This window comes from Malaclemys terrapin, chromosome 10, assembly GCF_027887155.1.
Source record: "Malaclemys terrapin pileata isolate rMalTer1 chromosome 10, rMalTer1.hap1, whole genome shotgun sequence".
NCBI classification, from domain to species: Eukaryota; Metazoa; Chordata; order Testudines; family Emydidae; genus Malaclemys; species Malaclemys terrapin.
In genome coordinates, this window is record NC_071514.1 from 87,791,048 (window position 1) to 87,806,580 (window position 15,533).

The following is a 15,533-nucleotide window of genomic DNA, read 5'->3' on the forward strand; positions in this document are numbered from 1 at the left end:
TGTCACACATTCATTTTCTGATAGAGCTGTAAAACTATTCTTAAAAGTCTTCTAAATAAATCAGTTTAAAAAAGTATAGTATGTCAAAATTAAACATATCTGAGTTGTGAAGAATATATATTAGGGTTACCATACGTCCGTTTTTTCCCGGACATGTCCGGCTTTTCGGCAATCAAACCCCCGTCCGGGAGGAATTGCCAAAAAGCCGAAAATGTCCGGGAAAAATACCGGCCGGGCACTTCCTCTCCCGCGGCTGCTCTGCTCCTCCCCTGACTCAGACTTCGGCTCTGTTTAAGAGCCACGCTGCCCGAGGCCAGCGCTACCGGCTTCAGGCAGCCCCCATGCCTCCGGACCCCAGCCGCCGGCCGGGCACTTCCCTTCCCGGGCTCCAGCTGCTCTGCTCCGGCGGCACGGGGGCTGCCCGAAGCCGGTAATGCTGGCTCGGGCAGCTTGGCTCTTAAACAGAGCCGAAGTCTGAGTCGGGAGGAGCAGAGCAGCTGGAGCTGGGGAGAAGTGCCCGGCTGGGGTCTGGAGGCATGGGGACTGCCCGAAGCCGGAGCGCTCAGACAGCTCAGCTCTTAAACAGAGCTGAAGAGTCAGGGGAGGAGCACAGCAGCTGGAGCCCGGGAAGGGAAGTGCCCGGCCGGGGGCGCAGGGTCCGGAGGCGTAGGGGTGGCCGAAGCCCGAGCGCTACTGGCTTCACGGTTTGCCGGGCAGCCTCCAGCCCCTGCACCCCCAGCTGGGTGCTTCCCCTCCCGGGCTTCAGCTGCGCTGGGGAAGCGTCCAGCCAGGGGCGCAGGGTCTGGAGGCTGCCCGGCAAACCATGAAGCCGGTAGCGCTCGGGCAGCCCTTTTCGCGTGACTGGGAGGGAGGAGGGGGAGTTGGGGCGGGGACTTTGGGGAAGGGGCGGGGCCAGGGCCCGTGGAGTGTCCTCTTTTTTTATTTTTTAAATATGGTAACCCTAATATATATTAAGGCTATAACAACCAACAAGAATGCGCTTTTATCTAGAAAACTATGATTAAATCAAGTCTTCCTGACTAGTGATTTAAATTACGATTTAAATCAATTTAACTTAAATTAAATCCACCATGGTTTAGGGCCAGTGTCACAGCCTTATGTACATGTTTATTACTCAAGAAATCTTAAGTGATACTTTTGTTGTATGAAAAGATGCTCAGTCGCCATCCTCAAAATAGCCATTAGACAAACACTTGATACCAAACACATTTTGGGAGTAGAGAGAAAACCAAGCAGACATTCCTGACATTCCTCTATTTTCAGGACTGTTTAAAAAACATTTTGCAAGTGGAATTTCATGGCTATTGCATGAAAAACCGTTAATGAAAGTCTGAACACTTAAAAAGAAATCTTTATTAGTCCCTTTCCACTGCATAGTACGTCATACATTCTCTTAAAAAAAAATTTGAATGCACACAAAACATTGAGAGTAGTTAAAAGCCTTATAAATAGGATGTGAAACACTTAATTCCTTTGGAAAGCAAGCTCATAGGCAGAAAATCTACCATTGTACTTTATACAGACTTCCACTTCTGTCACTCTTCCACACATAAGGAGCAAAGAGGTATCATCACAAAAATTACACTTAGAACTATGGACTTGCATGTCACCTCATTGCTCTCTTATTTAATTTTTGAGACATTTTCTTTAGCCTTTGTCTTCCCTGTTAAACTGTTTTCATTAGTTTTATTAGCAGTGAGAAAAAGGCCTATGTCTGCATGATGGGGACAAAAGATATATTATACAAACATGGATTATTCTTCAGTGGTTGGTAATGTCAGATCCTTCTCATTCTCAGTATGCTGAGCTGAAGTGTCTGTCTTCCCATCATCCAGATTGCTGGGACAATCACTTCTCACTGTTCAGTCTTTGTACCTCAGGTGTTTCCGGTTGTTCTTGTAGGCTATCATTGTCCACCTTTTCTTTCTTTCCCCCACTTTCTGGAAGGCTCTTTTGCTGTGACCTGGGTCAAACAGCAACCACTCTGTAGAGGTATCTGATCTTGGTCAAGTAGTCCCCATTGTATAGCACTATCGTTCAGAGACACAGTTCCTGGGGTAATCTTTATGTGTTTGTGCATTCCTTCAATAAGCCACTAATATTGTCTGGCCTCATTAAACAGAGGACATTTGAAATACAGAGAAATGGTCAATATTTCTAGCCTCAGATACAAACATTACATGCATACAGATTGGATAAATACAGTCAATAGGTCTTAAGTTTTGCAATGATACCCCACATCAGCCACCTTGCATAAAGTATATATTAGCTATGTCATATCCATATCATAAGCATATTTTCATAAAGAATGTAGAGTATATGTACATGTACATTTGATGATCTGCAAATAGTAAAGGACCATGCACCTTTGGGTTGAAAGGCTCATGACAATAGTGCAGAGCTATGCAAGCTCCATGATTCTGTGTGAGATGGCAGACAGTGAGGAGGGCCAGGCAGGTTTGTGGGTTTAGAAAAAAAGGTGAAAACATTAGGTATATATTTATATATGGGATACATATAATATTAGTGGATGGTTAACAATGCATTATAAGAAATTGGATCCCATGGCCACAACCACCCCTGTCTGACCTGTTTGGTACCCAGCATACACTGCCAAACCAAAGCTTCCCAAAATACAGTGGGATATCTATTCATGGTGCACCTCACTCTGAATCGATACAAGTGCTTCTGGTGAGTACCCTGACTGCTGAGACAAGGAGTCCAAGAGGCATGCACACAAGTGACATAGTAACCATAGTGACTCTATGGTGACATAACTTGAGTTAAGGCCATATCTACACTTTAAGTGTGGATTAGGTATATTAAATATTTGGGAGTATGAGGGTAGACTAAGATTCATTCAGGTGTTTAGGCTCAAGGCATTGGAACTGGCGGCCTTACTGCACCCTACAGGGTAAGGAACAAAGAGTCACATAAAAAATATATCATTTATTTATTAAAATGTCTTGACTCGAAGGTGTATAACTCATGATTTTAGAATTCTTGTGGTTGTAAAGGTATCTTGGGGTTGTAGATGTGTGTTCATTATATTTTGAAAGGCAGAACTATGAATGGGTTAAACAAAGAATTAGATCAGTCCCTCAGGATAAGTACATTGGCTATTAGCCAAGATAATCAGGGATGCAGGCCCATGCTCTACATGTCCCTAAACCATCCTTTGACTGCCAGATGCTAGGAGTGGACAATGGGATGGTTCAATGACACAAGACAGGATACTAGATTAGGCGGACTATTGGTCTGACCACCAATATTCAATCAGAGTGGGGGGGAGGGATAGCTCAGTGATTTGAGCATTGGCCTGCTAAACCCAGGGTTGTGAGTTCAATCCTTGAGGGGGCCATTTAGGGATCGGGGGCAAAATCAGTACTTGGTCCTGCTACTGAAGGCAGGGGGCTGGACTCGATGACCTTTCAAGGTCAGTTCTAGGAGATGGGATATCTCCATTAATTAATTTATTTATTTAAAATGATCCAACAAAATAAACATCTGTTCTAAAAATGCGAAGAAAAAAGTTAGAATTAAAAATTCAGGGAATCCCAGCAGCAGATAAGACAACTTGGGAAACTGCTTGGAGACTCTATGCATTCAGATACAGTGATAAGGGATTCTTTGTTTTTGAGAGGATATATGTAAAATGTTTCACTGAATTAAGTCTCAGGGATTATCTACACTGGCAAGTGAAAGCGCTCTAACTTGCTGGCTCAGGGGTGTGAAAAATCACCCCACCCCCCAAGCGCAGCAAGTTTGAGTGCTTTAAAGCGCTAGTGTGGACAGGCTCAGCTCACAGTGCTTGGAGCTAATCCCCTTGTCGCCTTTAAGAACCCAGCCCTGGGAAGCCCATGCTGAGAGGTGCTGTCTGTGAGAGGGGGAAATTTAATAAAAAAAAAAAAAAAAAAACCACCTTTGCCCCCCTCCATTTTGGCAAACCTGGGTGTCTCAGTCGCACTGGGGTAACTGTTACCCCCTATGCCCCTGCCTGTGCCAGGTTTTGGCTTTTGACACCCTCTGCCAGCGCCTCACCCCGAGCTTAAATCCTGCTCCTCCCCTCTTCATCCCTGATTTTGCCCTTTAGCCTCTGTCCTAATGTTGCCCCCAGTGCTTGACCCCCCTGCCCAGTCAATTTCTGCTCCCTGCTCAGATCCTGGCCACCCCCTGCTCCAATTCTCCCCCTTTGCTCCCTTTTAACCCCCCGTAAATCAGCAATATTTTTACGGCTAATAAGGGCAGGGTGAAGGGCAGTGGCTTCAGCAGATGTTACTGAGTGTGCTCAGTTCGTGTGACCATACAAAAAAGCCATTTTGCTCAAATAAAAAAGCTTCTCACCCTCCCCCCCCCCCAAACAAACTATTTGCAAAGCACTTGTGTCTCAGTGTCACTGAGGTAACTGCTACCCCCTGTGCCGGGTTTTGGCCTCTGACACCCTCTGCCAGCGCCTCACCCCCGAACTTAACTCCTGATCCTCCCCCCCATTCCTGATTTTGCCATTTAACCCATCTCCTAATGCTGCCTCCAGCTGCTTGACCCCCCTGCCCAGCAAATTTCCACCCCCTGCTCAGACCCTGGACACCCCCCTCCTCCAATTCGCCTCCTTTGTCACTTTTTAACCGCTGTCAATGCGATGGCAGGTTTGTAAAAATGTTGGTGGTGCCCAGAACCCGCCCCCCCAAACCCCACTCCCAACCTACCTAAGGCTCTGGGAGGGAGTTTGGCGGGGGGGAGGTCTGGGGTGCAGGCCCTGGGCTGGGGCAGCGGATTGGGGTGCAGGAGAAGTGCAGGCTCTGGGAGGGAGTTTGGGTGCAAAAGGGGTGAGAGGTTGGGCTCTGGGAAGGAGTTTGGATGGGAGAGGGGGTCTGGGGTGCAGGCTCTGGGATGGAGTTTGGATGCTGGGTGCAGGCTCCGGGCTGGGGCAGGCGTGCAGGAGGCGGTGAGCGGTGCAGGATCTGGGACGGAGTTTGGGTGTAGGCTCTGGGCTGGGGCAAGGGGTGGGGGTACAAGAGGGGTGAAGGCTCTGGGCGGGAGTATGGAGGGCTGGGGTGCAGACTCTGGGAGGGAGTTTGAGGGCAGAAGTGGGTGTTTGGGAAGGGGGTGGGGGTGCAGGCTCTGGGGTGGAGTTTGGGTGCAGGCTCCGGGCTGGGGGTGTAGGAGGGCGTGAGGGGTGCAGGCTGTGGGAGGGAATCTGGGGATGGGAGGGGGTGTGGAGGGAGGGGATGCAGGGCTGGGGATGAGAGGTGTGGAAGGGGGCTCAGGGCTAGGACAGAGGGTTGGAGTATGGGGGGGATGAGGGCTCTGGCTGGGGCCAGGGATGAGGGGTTTGGGGTGTTGGAGAGGCTCAGGACTAGGGCAGAGGGTTGGGGTGCAGGGGGGGATGAGGGCTCTGGCTGAGGGTGCGGGCTCTGGGGTGGAGCAAGGTGAGGAGTTTGGGGTGCAGGCAGGCTGCCCCGGGGCTGGGGCCAGAGAGGAGGCCTCCCCCCAGCCCTCTCCCCGCAGGCAGCAGTGAGCTCTGGGGGAGGGACCCCTCCTCTCCCCCCAGCACACTCACTCTGCACCACTGTCACTGCACATGCTCCCTCTCAGGTCCAGGAAGCCCCCTCTCCTCCCCTATGATGGGTACCTGGTTATGGGGGGGGAGTTGCCATCACGTGTGGCCTCCCCTGCTGCTGCCCTTCACCATGGCCTCACTGGGGGTGGGGGATGGGGCTGCCCCTTGCCCAGTGTGGGGCAGGAGTGGTGGCTGGGGGGGAGGTAGGGTGTCACAAAATTCACCCAAGCTCCAGCTGCTCAGGTCTAGGAAGCCCCCCCCAATCTCCCCTGTGGTGGGTGAGTGCTGGGGGGAGGGGACTGCCATCACATGTGGCTCCCTTCCTCCCCTGCTGCAGCCTCCTGCCCCTCACCGTAGCCTCACTGGGGGTTGGGGCTGCCCCTTGCCCAGAGGAGGGGGGGGGGGAAATCACAGGGTCAAACTCTCACCGAAGCCCCAGCAGCTGCTCAGGTGAGTGAGGTCCACTCCAAATGTCTCTTGGCCGGAAGCCCCCTTGGCGTCTCCTCCCATGGGCGCGGGAGGGGCGGGCTGCAAAGCATGTGTGCTTCCTCCCGCTCCCGCTGAGGGGCGGCCTCAGCCGGCCAAGTGGCTCTTGTGCCGCCAGCAGCCCAGACAGGCAACAGGCAAGGGAGAGCCGGGCGCTGCTTTCACCCAGGCAGGGAATATTGGTGGCGCAGGGCCCCCAGCCCTGAATATTCCTGGAGCCCAGCCCCCCCGAGAGACTATAACTCGCAAAAGCAACCCGCAGAATCCTACGGCTAATGAGGGCAGGAAGAAGGGCAGTGGCTTCAGCAGCTGTACTGAGCATGCTCAGTACCTGCAAGTCGCACATTATTAAGCCCATCAGACTTCGCCACTGCACCGGACGTGACGGGTGGCGGTGGTGGTCCGGGATGAGCCGCGCGATCCTGTGGGGCTGGCGGTGAGAGATGGCTCGGGCTTGCTCCGTGCGGGGCTTTCCTGGGGCGGATCCCGCCCGTGGAGGAGACGGGCCTGTGACTCGCTTTACGTCGTGTTTATTCTTCCTTTTCTCCTTCCAGCCCGCGCCCGCTCTCCTGTCTCGTCTGTCCAATGCGACGTCTCAGTCGGCAACCGGGTCCCGAGGATGTAGCGGAGTCTGAGAGCTCTAGGCCCATCCCCTTCTCCACCAGCAAAGCCAGCCCGCGGGTCTGGTCTGTGGACAAGTCCATGGGAAGTGACTATCGGAGACCCTGGGTGAAAGTGCTGCCGGTCAGCCTGCTAGGGATAGGGCTGCTGCTCTGGTGCGTTTTTAGGGAGGAGTCAGAAGTCGACGAGCAACTGGGAGCCGTTTTCCATGCGCAGGTGCCAGGCTTGTTAAATGAGACCCCAGAAAACAAAATGCTGCCACCATCCCAACAGGAAAAATGATGACCTGAGGGAGGGTAGCTGTAATAGCAGGCCCCCTAGGAAACTGCTGGTATTCCAGGTGATCTGATGCTGCATTGACTTGCCTGGAAACTCTTATTTTCCCCACCCATCACTGTCTTTATTCTGCAAGCCTGATTCCTTGCCATTGCTGGTAATTCTTACTAATCCTCATATAACTCATGGCAACAGAATTAATCAAGTGGACTCTTAACTTGTGCATAGGTGCAGTCAGAAGGTTGAATATGTGAACACTGCTGTACTGATACTGTCCTGAGATCTGGTTAGACCTAGATCTCCATTTCAGATAACCTGTCCCCCATCATCTGACTTTTAAGATTTTGAATGTATTACAATATCAAAGTTAGAAGGATACAAAAACATTGTGCCAAAGGTGACAATGACACTGGGATAACAAATTACTTTGTAAAGCATGGTGAAGATAGCTACAGACGTATATGCATTATTACTATCAAGCTGAATGTTAACTTCACATTCTGTACTCTACTATTGTTAGGTCATGTGGAAATGACTTCCATACAGTCTTTTTAATGCACTGTCAATATGAGTTTAATCTGTTTTCTCACTACAGAACTAAACATAGCTCTATGGTGGAGATGGACTTTCTCTGTCATCAGTAGAAAAGATCCTTTTGTAGTAGATGTAACTGAACAGTTCCTTCATGAAGGCGAAAAACAATCCTCTTAATTGTGAAGAGCAAACCAGTATCTGGGTAAATCTTAATTGCAAAATTAATCCTAACTTTCCAGGTCTTAAAATCATACATCCTACTTACTACTGGCTTTTAGAAAACTTTTCCTAGCAAGAGAAGGAGCTGAAGCCATCCACTTCTACAGAATTTAAGTTTTCATTTAAAAAACAAAATTAAGCTTCTAGCTTTTAAGGTTGCAAAACTATCTTCCAGCTAAAACAACGAGGAGTCCGTGTGGCATCTTAGAGACTAACAGATTTAGTTGGACATAAGTTTTCGTGGGCTAGAACTCACTTCATCAGATGCATGGAGTGGAAAATACAGTAGCAGGTATATTTATACATAGTACATGAAAAGATGGGAGTTGCCTTACCAGGTGGGGCGGGGGAGTCAGTCTAATGAGACAATTTAAGTTATCAGTAGAATACCAAGGGAGGAAAAATAATATTTGTAGTGGTAATGAGGGTGGCCCATTTCAAACAGTTGAATACTAATTTCCCCCTTCTGTTACTCACACCTTCTTGTCAACTGTTTGAAATGGGCCACCCTCATTACCACTACAAATATTATTTTTCCTCCCTTGGTATTCTACTGATAACTTAAATTGTCTCATTAGACTGACTCCCCCGCCCCACCTGGTAAGGCAACTCCCATCTTTTCATGTACTATGTATAAATATACCTGCTACTGTATTTTCCACTCCATGCATCTGATGAAGTGAGTTCTAGCCCACGAAAACTTATGTCCAACTAAATCTGTTAGTCTCTAAGATGCCACACGGACTCCTCGTTGTTTTAGCTGATACAGACTAACACAACTACCACTCTGAAACCTATCTTCCAGCTGTAACTCAAATGCATAATGGATGCAAAACTGTTTTCCTGATCCTGCAGCCAAACCACTCTAGTGTGTCTGCTTCTGCTCACAGTTTTACTAAACAGTAAAGTAAACTTCATAGCTATTATTTAAAATGCTTGTAGTTGCAGGGAAACTGGTAGGAATTTAGTGGGGCTAATGCTGTTACAGCTTGGTAAAGCTGTAAGCAACAACCACCGTTATGTTTTCTGTGAAATCTTGCTGTTGCCCCCTCCCTAGTCTGTCATAATTTCTTATGGCTAAAACGTGTCTGGTAAATTTCTCAAGTCCAGTTTTTTGAATCTCCATTAAACTGGTTTAATAGTTATAACAAAGGCTGATAGCAATGAAACAAATGAGGTATTTAAGGGAATGTCCTGAAGGAGTGAGGAATGTGACAGGGTGGCCAGGAACTTCACTGCCTTTAGAATCAAAAGCAAAATTCATTTAGTCTTCCTCAAAATACCCTTCTTTTTCTCCACCTATCACCCCTTCTTGTTTGTGTGGTTTAAAAAAAAAAGCCAGTGCTGACTGGAGTGAAGAACCAACTAAATCTTATATACATATCTCTTTAATTTCATGATGGGTGCTAGATAAGACCCTGTAAAGTTTGAGTATAACCCAGCAGCTGTATGAGCTTTAAAAAAAAACCAAACCAAAAAAACCCACTTCTCAGTGTCACTGAATTATTTATCTTTCCAAGTGGTGATTCTTATATATGTAAAATTTACTCTGATGTATAGTATGTGGGAAGCTAGGGCTGAAGTTACAAACATCTGAAGATGTGGTACACTTGTGCACAGTCGAAAAGTGCAGTGCTATTTAAAAGTTAATCTTAAAACATACTCTTAATATGTTTAGCTGTGTAGTAAAATGTCTAGGCTACTGAACTCCTTTAAATATAAATTAACTAGGAACTGGTGTTGCTACCTCCCATATAACCTATAAGAATAAGAACAAGCCTAGGAGATTATTTCTACATCTTTCCCTACCTTTCCTTAATTTTATATATGATCAGAGTGCTTTACAAGACATTGTGAAATATTATTTCTGTTTTAGAGGAGATAAAACTGAGGCTTAGAGCTGTCACATTTATTGAGTTTTGGAATCAGGAGTAGAACCTTGGTCCCTTAGTATTAGGCTTATGCCTCATTCACTAGACCAGTGGCTCCCTGGGAAGACAAACTTATTCTCTAATAGTAAAATGGGGCTAATACTGCAGAATGAGATAGGCCTTCTTGCTAAATGGTTAGCAAGTGGTGGATTTATAAGTATCCTCAGTTGAAGCCTTGAGGCAGTCTGTGGGAAAGAAGTCTTGCAAGTGACTGATGGACTGAGTATTTGACCCTGACTGTGACTGTAGTTATAGGATCAGCATTGGGGATGAAGTTATGGGCCAGGGGGAGGAACTTAGTACTGCAGCAGCATCCAGGAGCAGAATATTTAATGTGTAACATCTTCAAAGAGTAATGGTATTATAAGAAGACTACAACAGAATCACCATTAAAAGTTAAAACTCTGAAATACATATATAGAAGCATATTTCAGGGTATTGCTGTCAAAGAAGATCACGTTTAAAAAGAAAATGCTTCCCCTGTCCACCTCTTCTTTTGCCAACATCTAGGAAAGGAACATGACTCTTTCAGTCCCTAGGCAGGGGAGAGGGAGAAGAGCCGGCAGCAGTAGGGCGGATCTAAGGTGCTGTGAGTAATGTATGGAGACGGTTTGGAAGGCCTCATTTCAAGAAGCTTGCCGTTATAGCGAAGGGAGTTTCATGTTTGTGCCTTACCTGAGTCTGCTGCTAAAGCATCCCAGTGCGCAAGGAACCCCCCTGAGGCGTATCACTTAGTGATTGCTTGAGAGGCCCTGGTCCCCTGCAATCTCATGCACACAAGCCCCCTTGTTTTCCAGCGTCCCAAAGGTGTTCAAGCAGCCCTGGGCCGCGGCCTCCCTACGCTGTAAACAGTTTCGCGGTGTGGGGGGAATGAGTTGAGTAGCTCCCGCAATACCTGTCCGCTGTGGGGTCAGCTCCTCCCATCCCAGACTCCCCCTCCATGCCCGGGTGGGGTTTATCCCCCCGGCCCAGCAGGGGACGGGGGTGGTTTCGCGCCGGGCGGGGCTGGGGGAGGTGGCTCTGGCCTGGCAGGCGCCTGCGCTGTGGCTACCGCTGAGGAAGATGCCGTCGGTTTCGAAAGCGGCTTCTCGAAGTGGCGGGTCCGGTGGGTCTCCGCAGACAGAGCAGCCGACGCACTATACGTAGGTATCGGGGCCTGGAGCCATCTTTCGCGCCCTCGCCCCTGCCAAGCCTGGCCCAGCGCCGGGCGGGGCTCCTAGGCCCTGAGGTAACGGACTTGGTTTCGCACCCGGCCTAAGTCCAGCGGCCTCTTACTTCGGCAGCGGGTCTCGGGCGGGGGCTGTGAGAGCCTGAGAGGCTGCTGCCCTCCGGCGCCGGAACGCGGCCCGAGAGCCCCTAACTCGCCTGGCGGCCTCGGAACGCGGCCCGAGTGCCCCCAACGCGACGTGCGGCCTCGTCCTCCCCGAAACAGTACCCGAGCCCCCCAACCCACCGTACAACCCGCTAATGTTCCTGAAACACCGCCCTACAGCCCCCCCAAGTCACCCCCACCATCCCGTAACACTTCCCACATGCCCCAAAACCGCTCCTATGGCCTCCTGTCATCCCCTAAACACCACCATGTACCCAAGATACTCATAACCCCTGAGACACCCCTAAAGACTTCATAACCGTTTCTTAATTCCTTAACAGTCTTATACCCCCAGTAACCTTAACTACCCCTAAACAAACGAAACTCCTAGATAACCCTGACACCCCCAAAGCACATCCCCAATAACTGAATTACCTCTAGCCTCTAGATTACTGGGGATTTCTAACGGACTGAGGTAAGCAGTGAAATAACTGTAAGTAACTTCATACAACCTGCCAAAAGCATCACATAACCACCAGATCTCAATTGTTTGCACAGTAACAATCTCCAATAACCAAGCTTCTCCAAACTTCCAGTACCTTCCCTAGTAACTTTTGTGTTCTTTTCCATCATCCCTGCTCTTTCTCCTCCCTAGGATAAACTCCCTCTTCTTCATTTCCTATGTTCTTCTTGTTCACGTCTATCCACCTTCCACACGTACACCCTGTAGACTACTGTACCAGTGTGAAGGGAGTTGCAATCCCCGCCCCCCCATCTCTCATGTCAGTGTTCCCAGGATAGGCTTCTATGCAATGCGAGTCTGTGGTGTGGGGTTATTGGGGGTTAAGAGGCATTTCTAACATAAAACCAAATGTGGTTATTTGAAAAAGCAGCTCTAGTAGGATTATCTAGTATAATAGGAGGGAGCCTGAATACATGTTCAAGTAACTTGTTTTGAAGTGCTTGGAACTGCTGTATGATTGTCACTTAAGGAAATCTAATTTTTAAATCCTATAGACATGATTTTTGACTGTAGTATTTTATATAAATTAGGGCTGTCGATTAATCGCAGTTAACTCACACGATTAACTAAAAAAATTAATTGCGATTAAAAACATTAATTGTGATTAATCACACTGTTAATAGAATACCAATTGAAATTTATTAAATATTTTGGATGTTTTCCCATATTTTTATATATATTCTGTGTTGTAATTGAAATCAAAGTGTATATTATTCTTGATTACAAATATTTGCACTGTGAAAGATAAACAAAATAAATGGTATTTTTCAATTCATCTCATACAAGTACTGTATTTCAATCTCTGTGTTGTGAAAGTGCAACTTACAAATGAAGACATTTTTTGTTACATAACTGCACTCAAAAACAAAACAATGTAAAACTTCAGAGCCTACAAGTCCACTCAGTCCTACTTCTTGTTCAGCCAATTGTTAAGACAAACAAGTTTGTTTACATTTACAGGTGTTAATGCTGCCCTCTTCTTATTTACAATGTAAACAGAAAGTGAGAACAGGCATTTATTTGCATGGCACTTTTATAGCTGGCATTGCAAGGTATTTAAATAAATGGTATTCTGTTATTTTTTAACAGTGTGATTAATCGCGATTAATTTTTTTAACCGTGCAATTAATTTTTTTAACCGCTTGACAGCCCTAATGTAAACATTATTATTTAAGTTGTGCAACATAGTATACAGGAATTACATTGTGAACTTCAATAGTAATGCCTTTTTAATTAAAAATTGTCACATTTAATTTCTAGCTAAACAGTAAAATGTGTGTAGAGAATATAATTTTACACAGGATAAAATTGTACACTCATGGGCTGTACATGTTGAATTATCAAGTGCCTTGTTAATACTGTAATAAATATGCCTCCAATAAGATGAACTTGTAACACAGTTTAATTTTTTTAGGTATCTAAAGGACTTTAGGACAGAGCAGTGCCCCCTATTCTTGCAGCACAAGTGTACCCAGCACAGACCATTTACCTGTTTTCATTGGCATTTCCTAAATCAGCGTCGTCGTAGACCCATTCGAAGGCGTGATGGGACTTTTAACTACAGTCCAGATGTTTATTGTACAAAATATGATGAAACCACAGGAATCTGTCCAGATGGAGATGAGTAAGTTCCCCCCCACACTCCCCCAGTCAGTTTGGCATTTTCAATATTATCAGTGACTTTATGTACAGAGATGTACTTTTTGGTTAGAGAATCATTGGTATCTGGTAAAACTTGCTGGAGTTAGTTTTGAGAGATTTCCTCTAACTTTAAGTGATTTATCAGATTTTTGGTGAGCACAGAATTATAGAATTATAGGTTTAGAAGGGGCTGCAAAGCCGCTGCAAAGCCCTTGCCAAGGTGTGGGATTCGTTGTTTCTAAATTATCCAAGACAGAGGACTATCCAGCCTCCTTTTGAAAGCCTCCAGTGAAGGAACTTCCACAACATCCCTAGGCAATCTTTCATTGTCCTACTGTTCTTACAGGTAGGAAGTTTTTTCCCCAAGATTTAATCTAAATCTGCTATGCTGTAGTTTGAACCGATTGCCCCTCGTCCTGCCCTCCATGGTGCAAGGGAACAACTTTTCTCCATTTTTTTTATGGCATCCTTTTAAGTATTTGAAGACTGCTATCGTGTCCCCCTTAATCTCCTCTTTCAAACTAAACGTACCCAATTCCTTCAGTCTTTGCTCATATAGCTTGCATTCCATCCCTTTGATCATCTTTGTCACTCGCCTCTGGATCCTTTCCAGTTTCTCTACATTCTTTCTATACGTTGGTGACCAAAACTGGACACAGTACTTCAGCTAAGGCCTAACCAGCACTGAGTAGGGTGGTATTATTATCTGCCATGACTTGCATGCTATGCCTTTGTTAATGCAACCTAACATTGTATTTGCTTTTTTTGCAACAGCATTGCATTGCTGACTCATGTTGAGGTTGTGATCCACCACAACTCCCAGATCCTTCTCAGCAGTGTTGCTGCCAAGCTAGTTATTCCCCATTCTGTATTTGTGCATTTGATTTTTCTTCCCTAAGTGTAGCATCTTACATTTGTCTTTGCTGAATTTCATTTTGTTGTCTATAGCCTAGTTCTCCAATTTATCAAGAATCCTCTGAATTTTAGTTCTAGCCTTCAAAGTGTTGGCAACCCTCCCCTTCCAGCTTTGTGTCATCTTCAGGTTTGATCAGTATGTTCTCTATTCCTACATCTAGGTCATTCATAAAGATGTTCAACAACACCGGACCCAGAACAGATCTCTGTGGAACTCCACTTGAGACCTCCTGCCAATCTGACATAATTCCATTAGTAGTTACTCTTTGTTTGTGGTTGTTTAACCATTTATGTATCCACTTAATGGTAGTTCCACCAAGCCTGTATTTCTGTAGCTTACTTATGAGACTGTCATGTGGAACTGTCAGAAGTTTTGCTGAAGTCCATGTATTAAACTGATCAGAGAATTTTTTCACTGCATTCACCCTATCCACCAAACCAGTTACCTTGTCAAGAAGAAGAACAGGAGTACTTGTGGCACCTTAGAGACTAACAAATTTATTAGAGCATAAGCTTTCGTGGACTACAGCCCACTTCTTCGGATGCATATAGAATGGAACATATATTGAGGAGATATATATACACACATACAGAGAGCATAAACAGGTGGGAGTTGTCTTACCAACTCTGAGAGGCCAATTAATTAAGAGAAAAAAACTTTTGAAGTGATAAGCTAGCCCAGTACAGACAGTTAAGGAGTGTGAGAATACTTACAAGGGGAGATAGATTCAATGTTTGTAATGGCTCAGCCATTCCCAGTCCTTATTCAAACCGGAGTTGATTGTGTCTAGTTTGCATATCAATTCTAGCTCAGCAGTCTCTTGTTGGAATCTGTTTTTGAAGTTTTTCTGTTGTAATATAGCCACCCGCAGGTCTGTCACTGAATGACCAGACAGATTAAAGTGTTCTCCCACTGGTTTTTGAGTATTTTGATTCTTGATGTCAGATTTGTGTCCATTAATTCTTTTGCGTAGAGACTGTCCGGTTTGGCCAATGTACATGGCAGAGGGGCATTGCTGGCACATGATGGCATATATCACATTGGTAGATGTGCAGGTGAACGAGCCCCTGATGGTATGGCTGATGTGATTAGGTCCTATGATGATGTCACTTGAATAGATATGTGGACAGAGTTGGCATCGGGGTTTGTTACAAGGATAGGTTCCTGGGTTAGTGGTTTTGTTCAGTGATGTGTGGTTGTTGGTGAGTATTTGCTTTAGGTTGGGGGGTTGTCTGTAAGCGAGGACAGGTCTGTCTCCCAAGATCTGTGAGAGTAAAGGATCATCTTTCAGGATAGGTTGTAGATCTCTGATGATGCGCTGGAGAGGTTTTAGTTGGGGGCTGAAGGTGACAGCTAGTGGTGTTCTGTTATTTTCTTTGTTGGGCCTGTCTTGTAGGAGGTGACTTCTGGGTACTGGGTGACCATCCCTTTTCCACAGATGTTGCTTTTCCACAATTTCAGCCTTTGCACGTCGACGGAAGCATGGCCCCACA

The 15,533-nt window shown here is 46.4% G+C and overlaps 2 protein-coding genes across 5 annotated transcripts in view; both read left to right on the forward strand.

The window, feature by feature from the left end:
- The first annotated feature begins 6,163 nt into the window (after positions 1–6,163).
- LOC128844796 (protein ccsmst1) lies at positions 6,164–7,530 on the forward strand. The gene is made up of 2 exons (XM_054042792.1): positions 6,164–6,503; positions 6,622–7,530. The coding sequence occupies exons 1-2, from the start codon at positions 6,343–6,345 to the stop codon at positions 6,968–6,970; spliced, it is 510 nt and encodes a 169-aa protein (XP_053898767.1). The 5' UTR covers positions 6,164–6,342; the 3' UTR covers positions 6,971–7,530.
- An 892-nt stretch (positions 7,531–8,422) lies between these two features.
- The window catches only part of UNKL (unk like zinc finger), a 142,027-nt gene continuing 134,916 nt past the window's right edge, over positions 8,423–15,533 (forward strand). For 3 of the 4 annotated variants that reach the window (XM_054041504.1, XM_054041508.1, XM_054041505.1), the window contains exons 1-2: positions 8,423–10,790; positions 12,898–13,107. In XM_054041504.1, coding sequence (XP_053897479.1) covers positions 10,711–10,790; positions 12,898–13,107 — 290 coding nt within the window. In that variant the 5' untranslated portion in view covers positions 8,423–10,710. The remainder of the gene's footprint in view (positions 10,791–12,897; positions 13,108–15,533) is intronic. The other variant, XM_054041506.1, reaches the window with a different exon arrangement.

What these genes read in the sequence shown, in the direction of transcription:
- LOC128844796 (XM_054042792.1), top strand. Translation starts at nt 6,343, where the DNA reads ATGAGGGCAGGAAGAAGGGCAGTGGCTTCAGCAGCTGTACTGAGCATG. An exon ending in GCGATCCTGTGGGGCTGGCG is followed by an intron (nt 6,504 to 6,621) that starts GTGAGAGATGGC and finishes TTCTCCTTCCAG; the next exon opens with CCCGCGCCCGCTCTCCTGTC.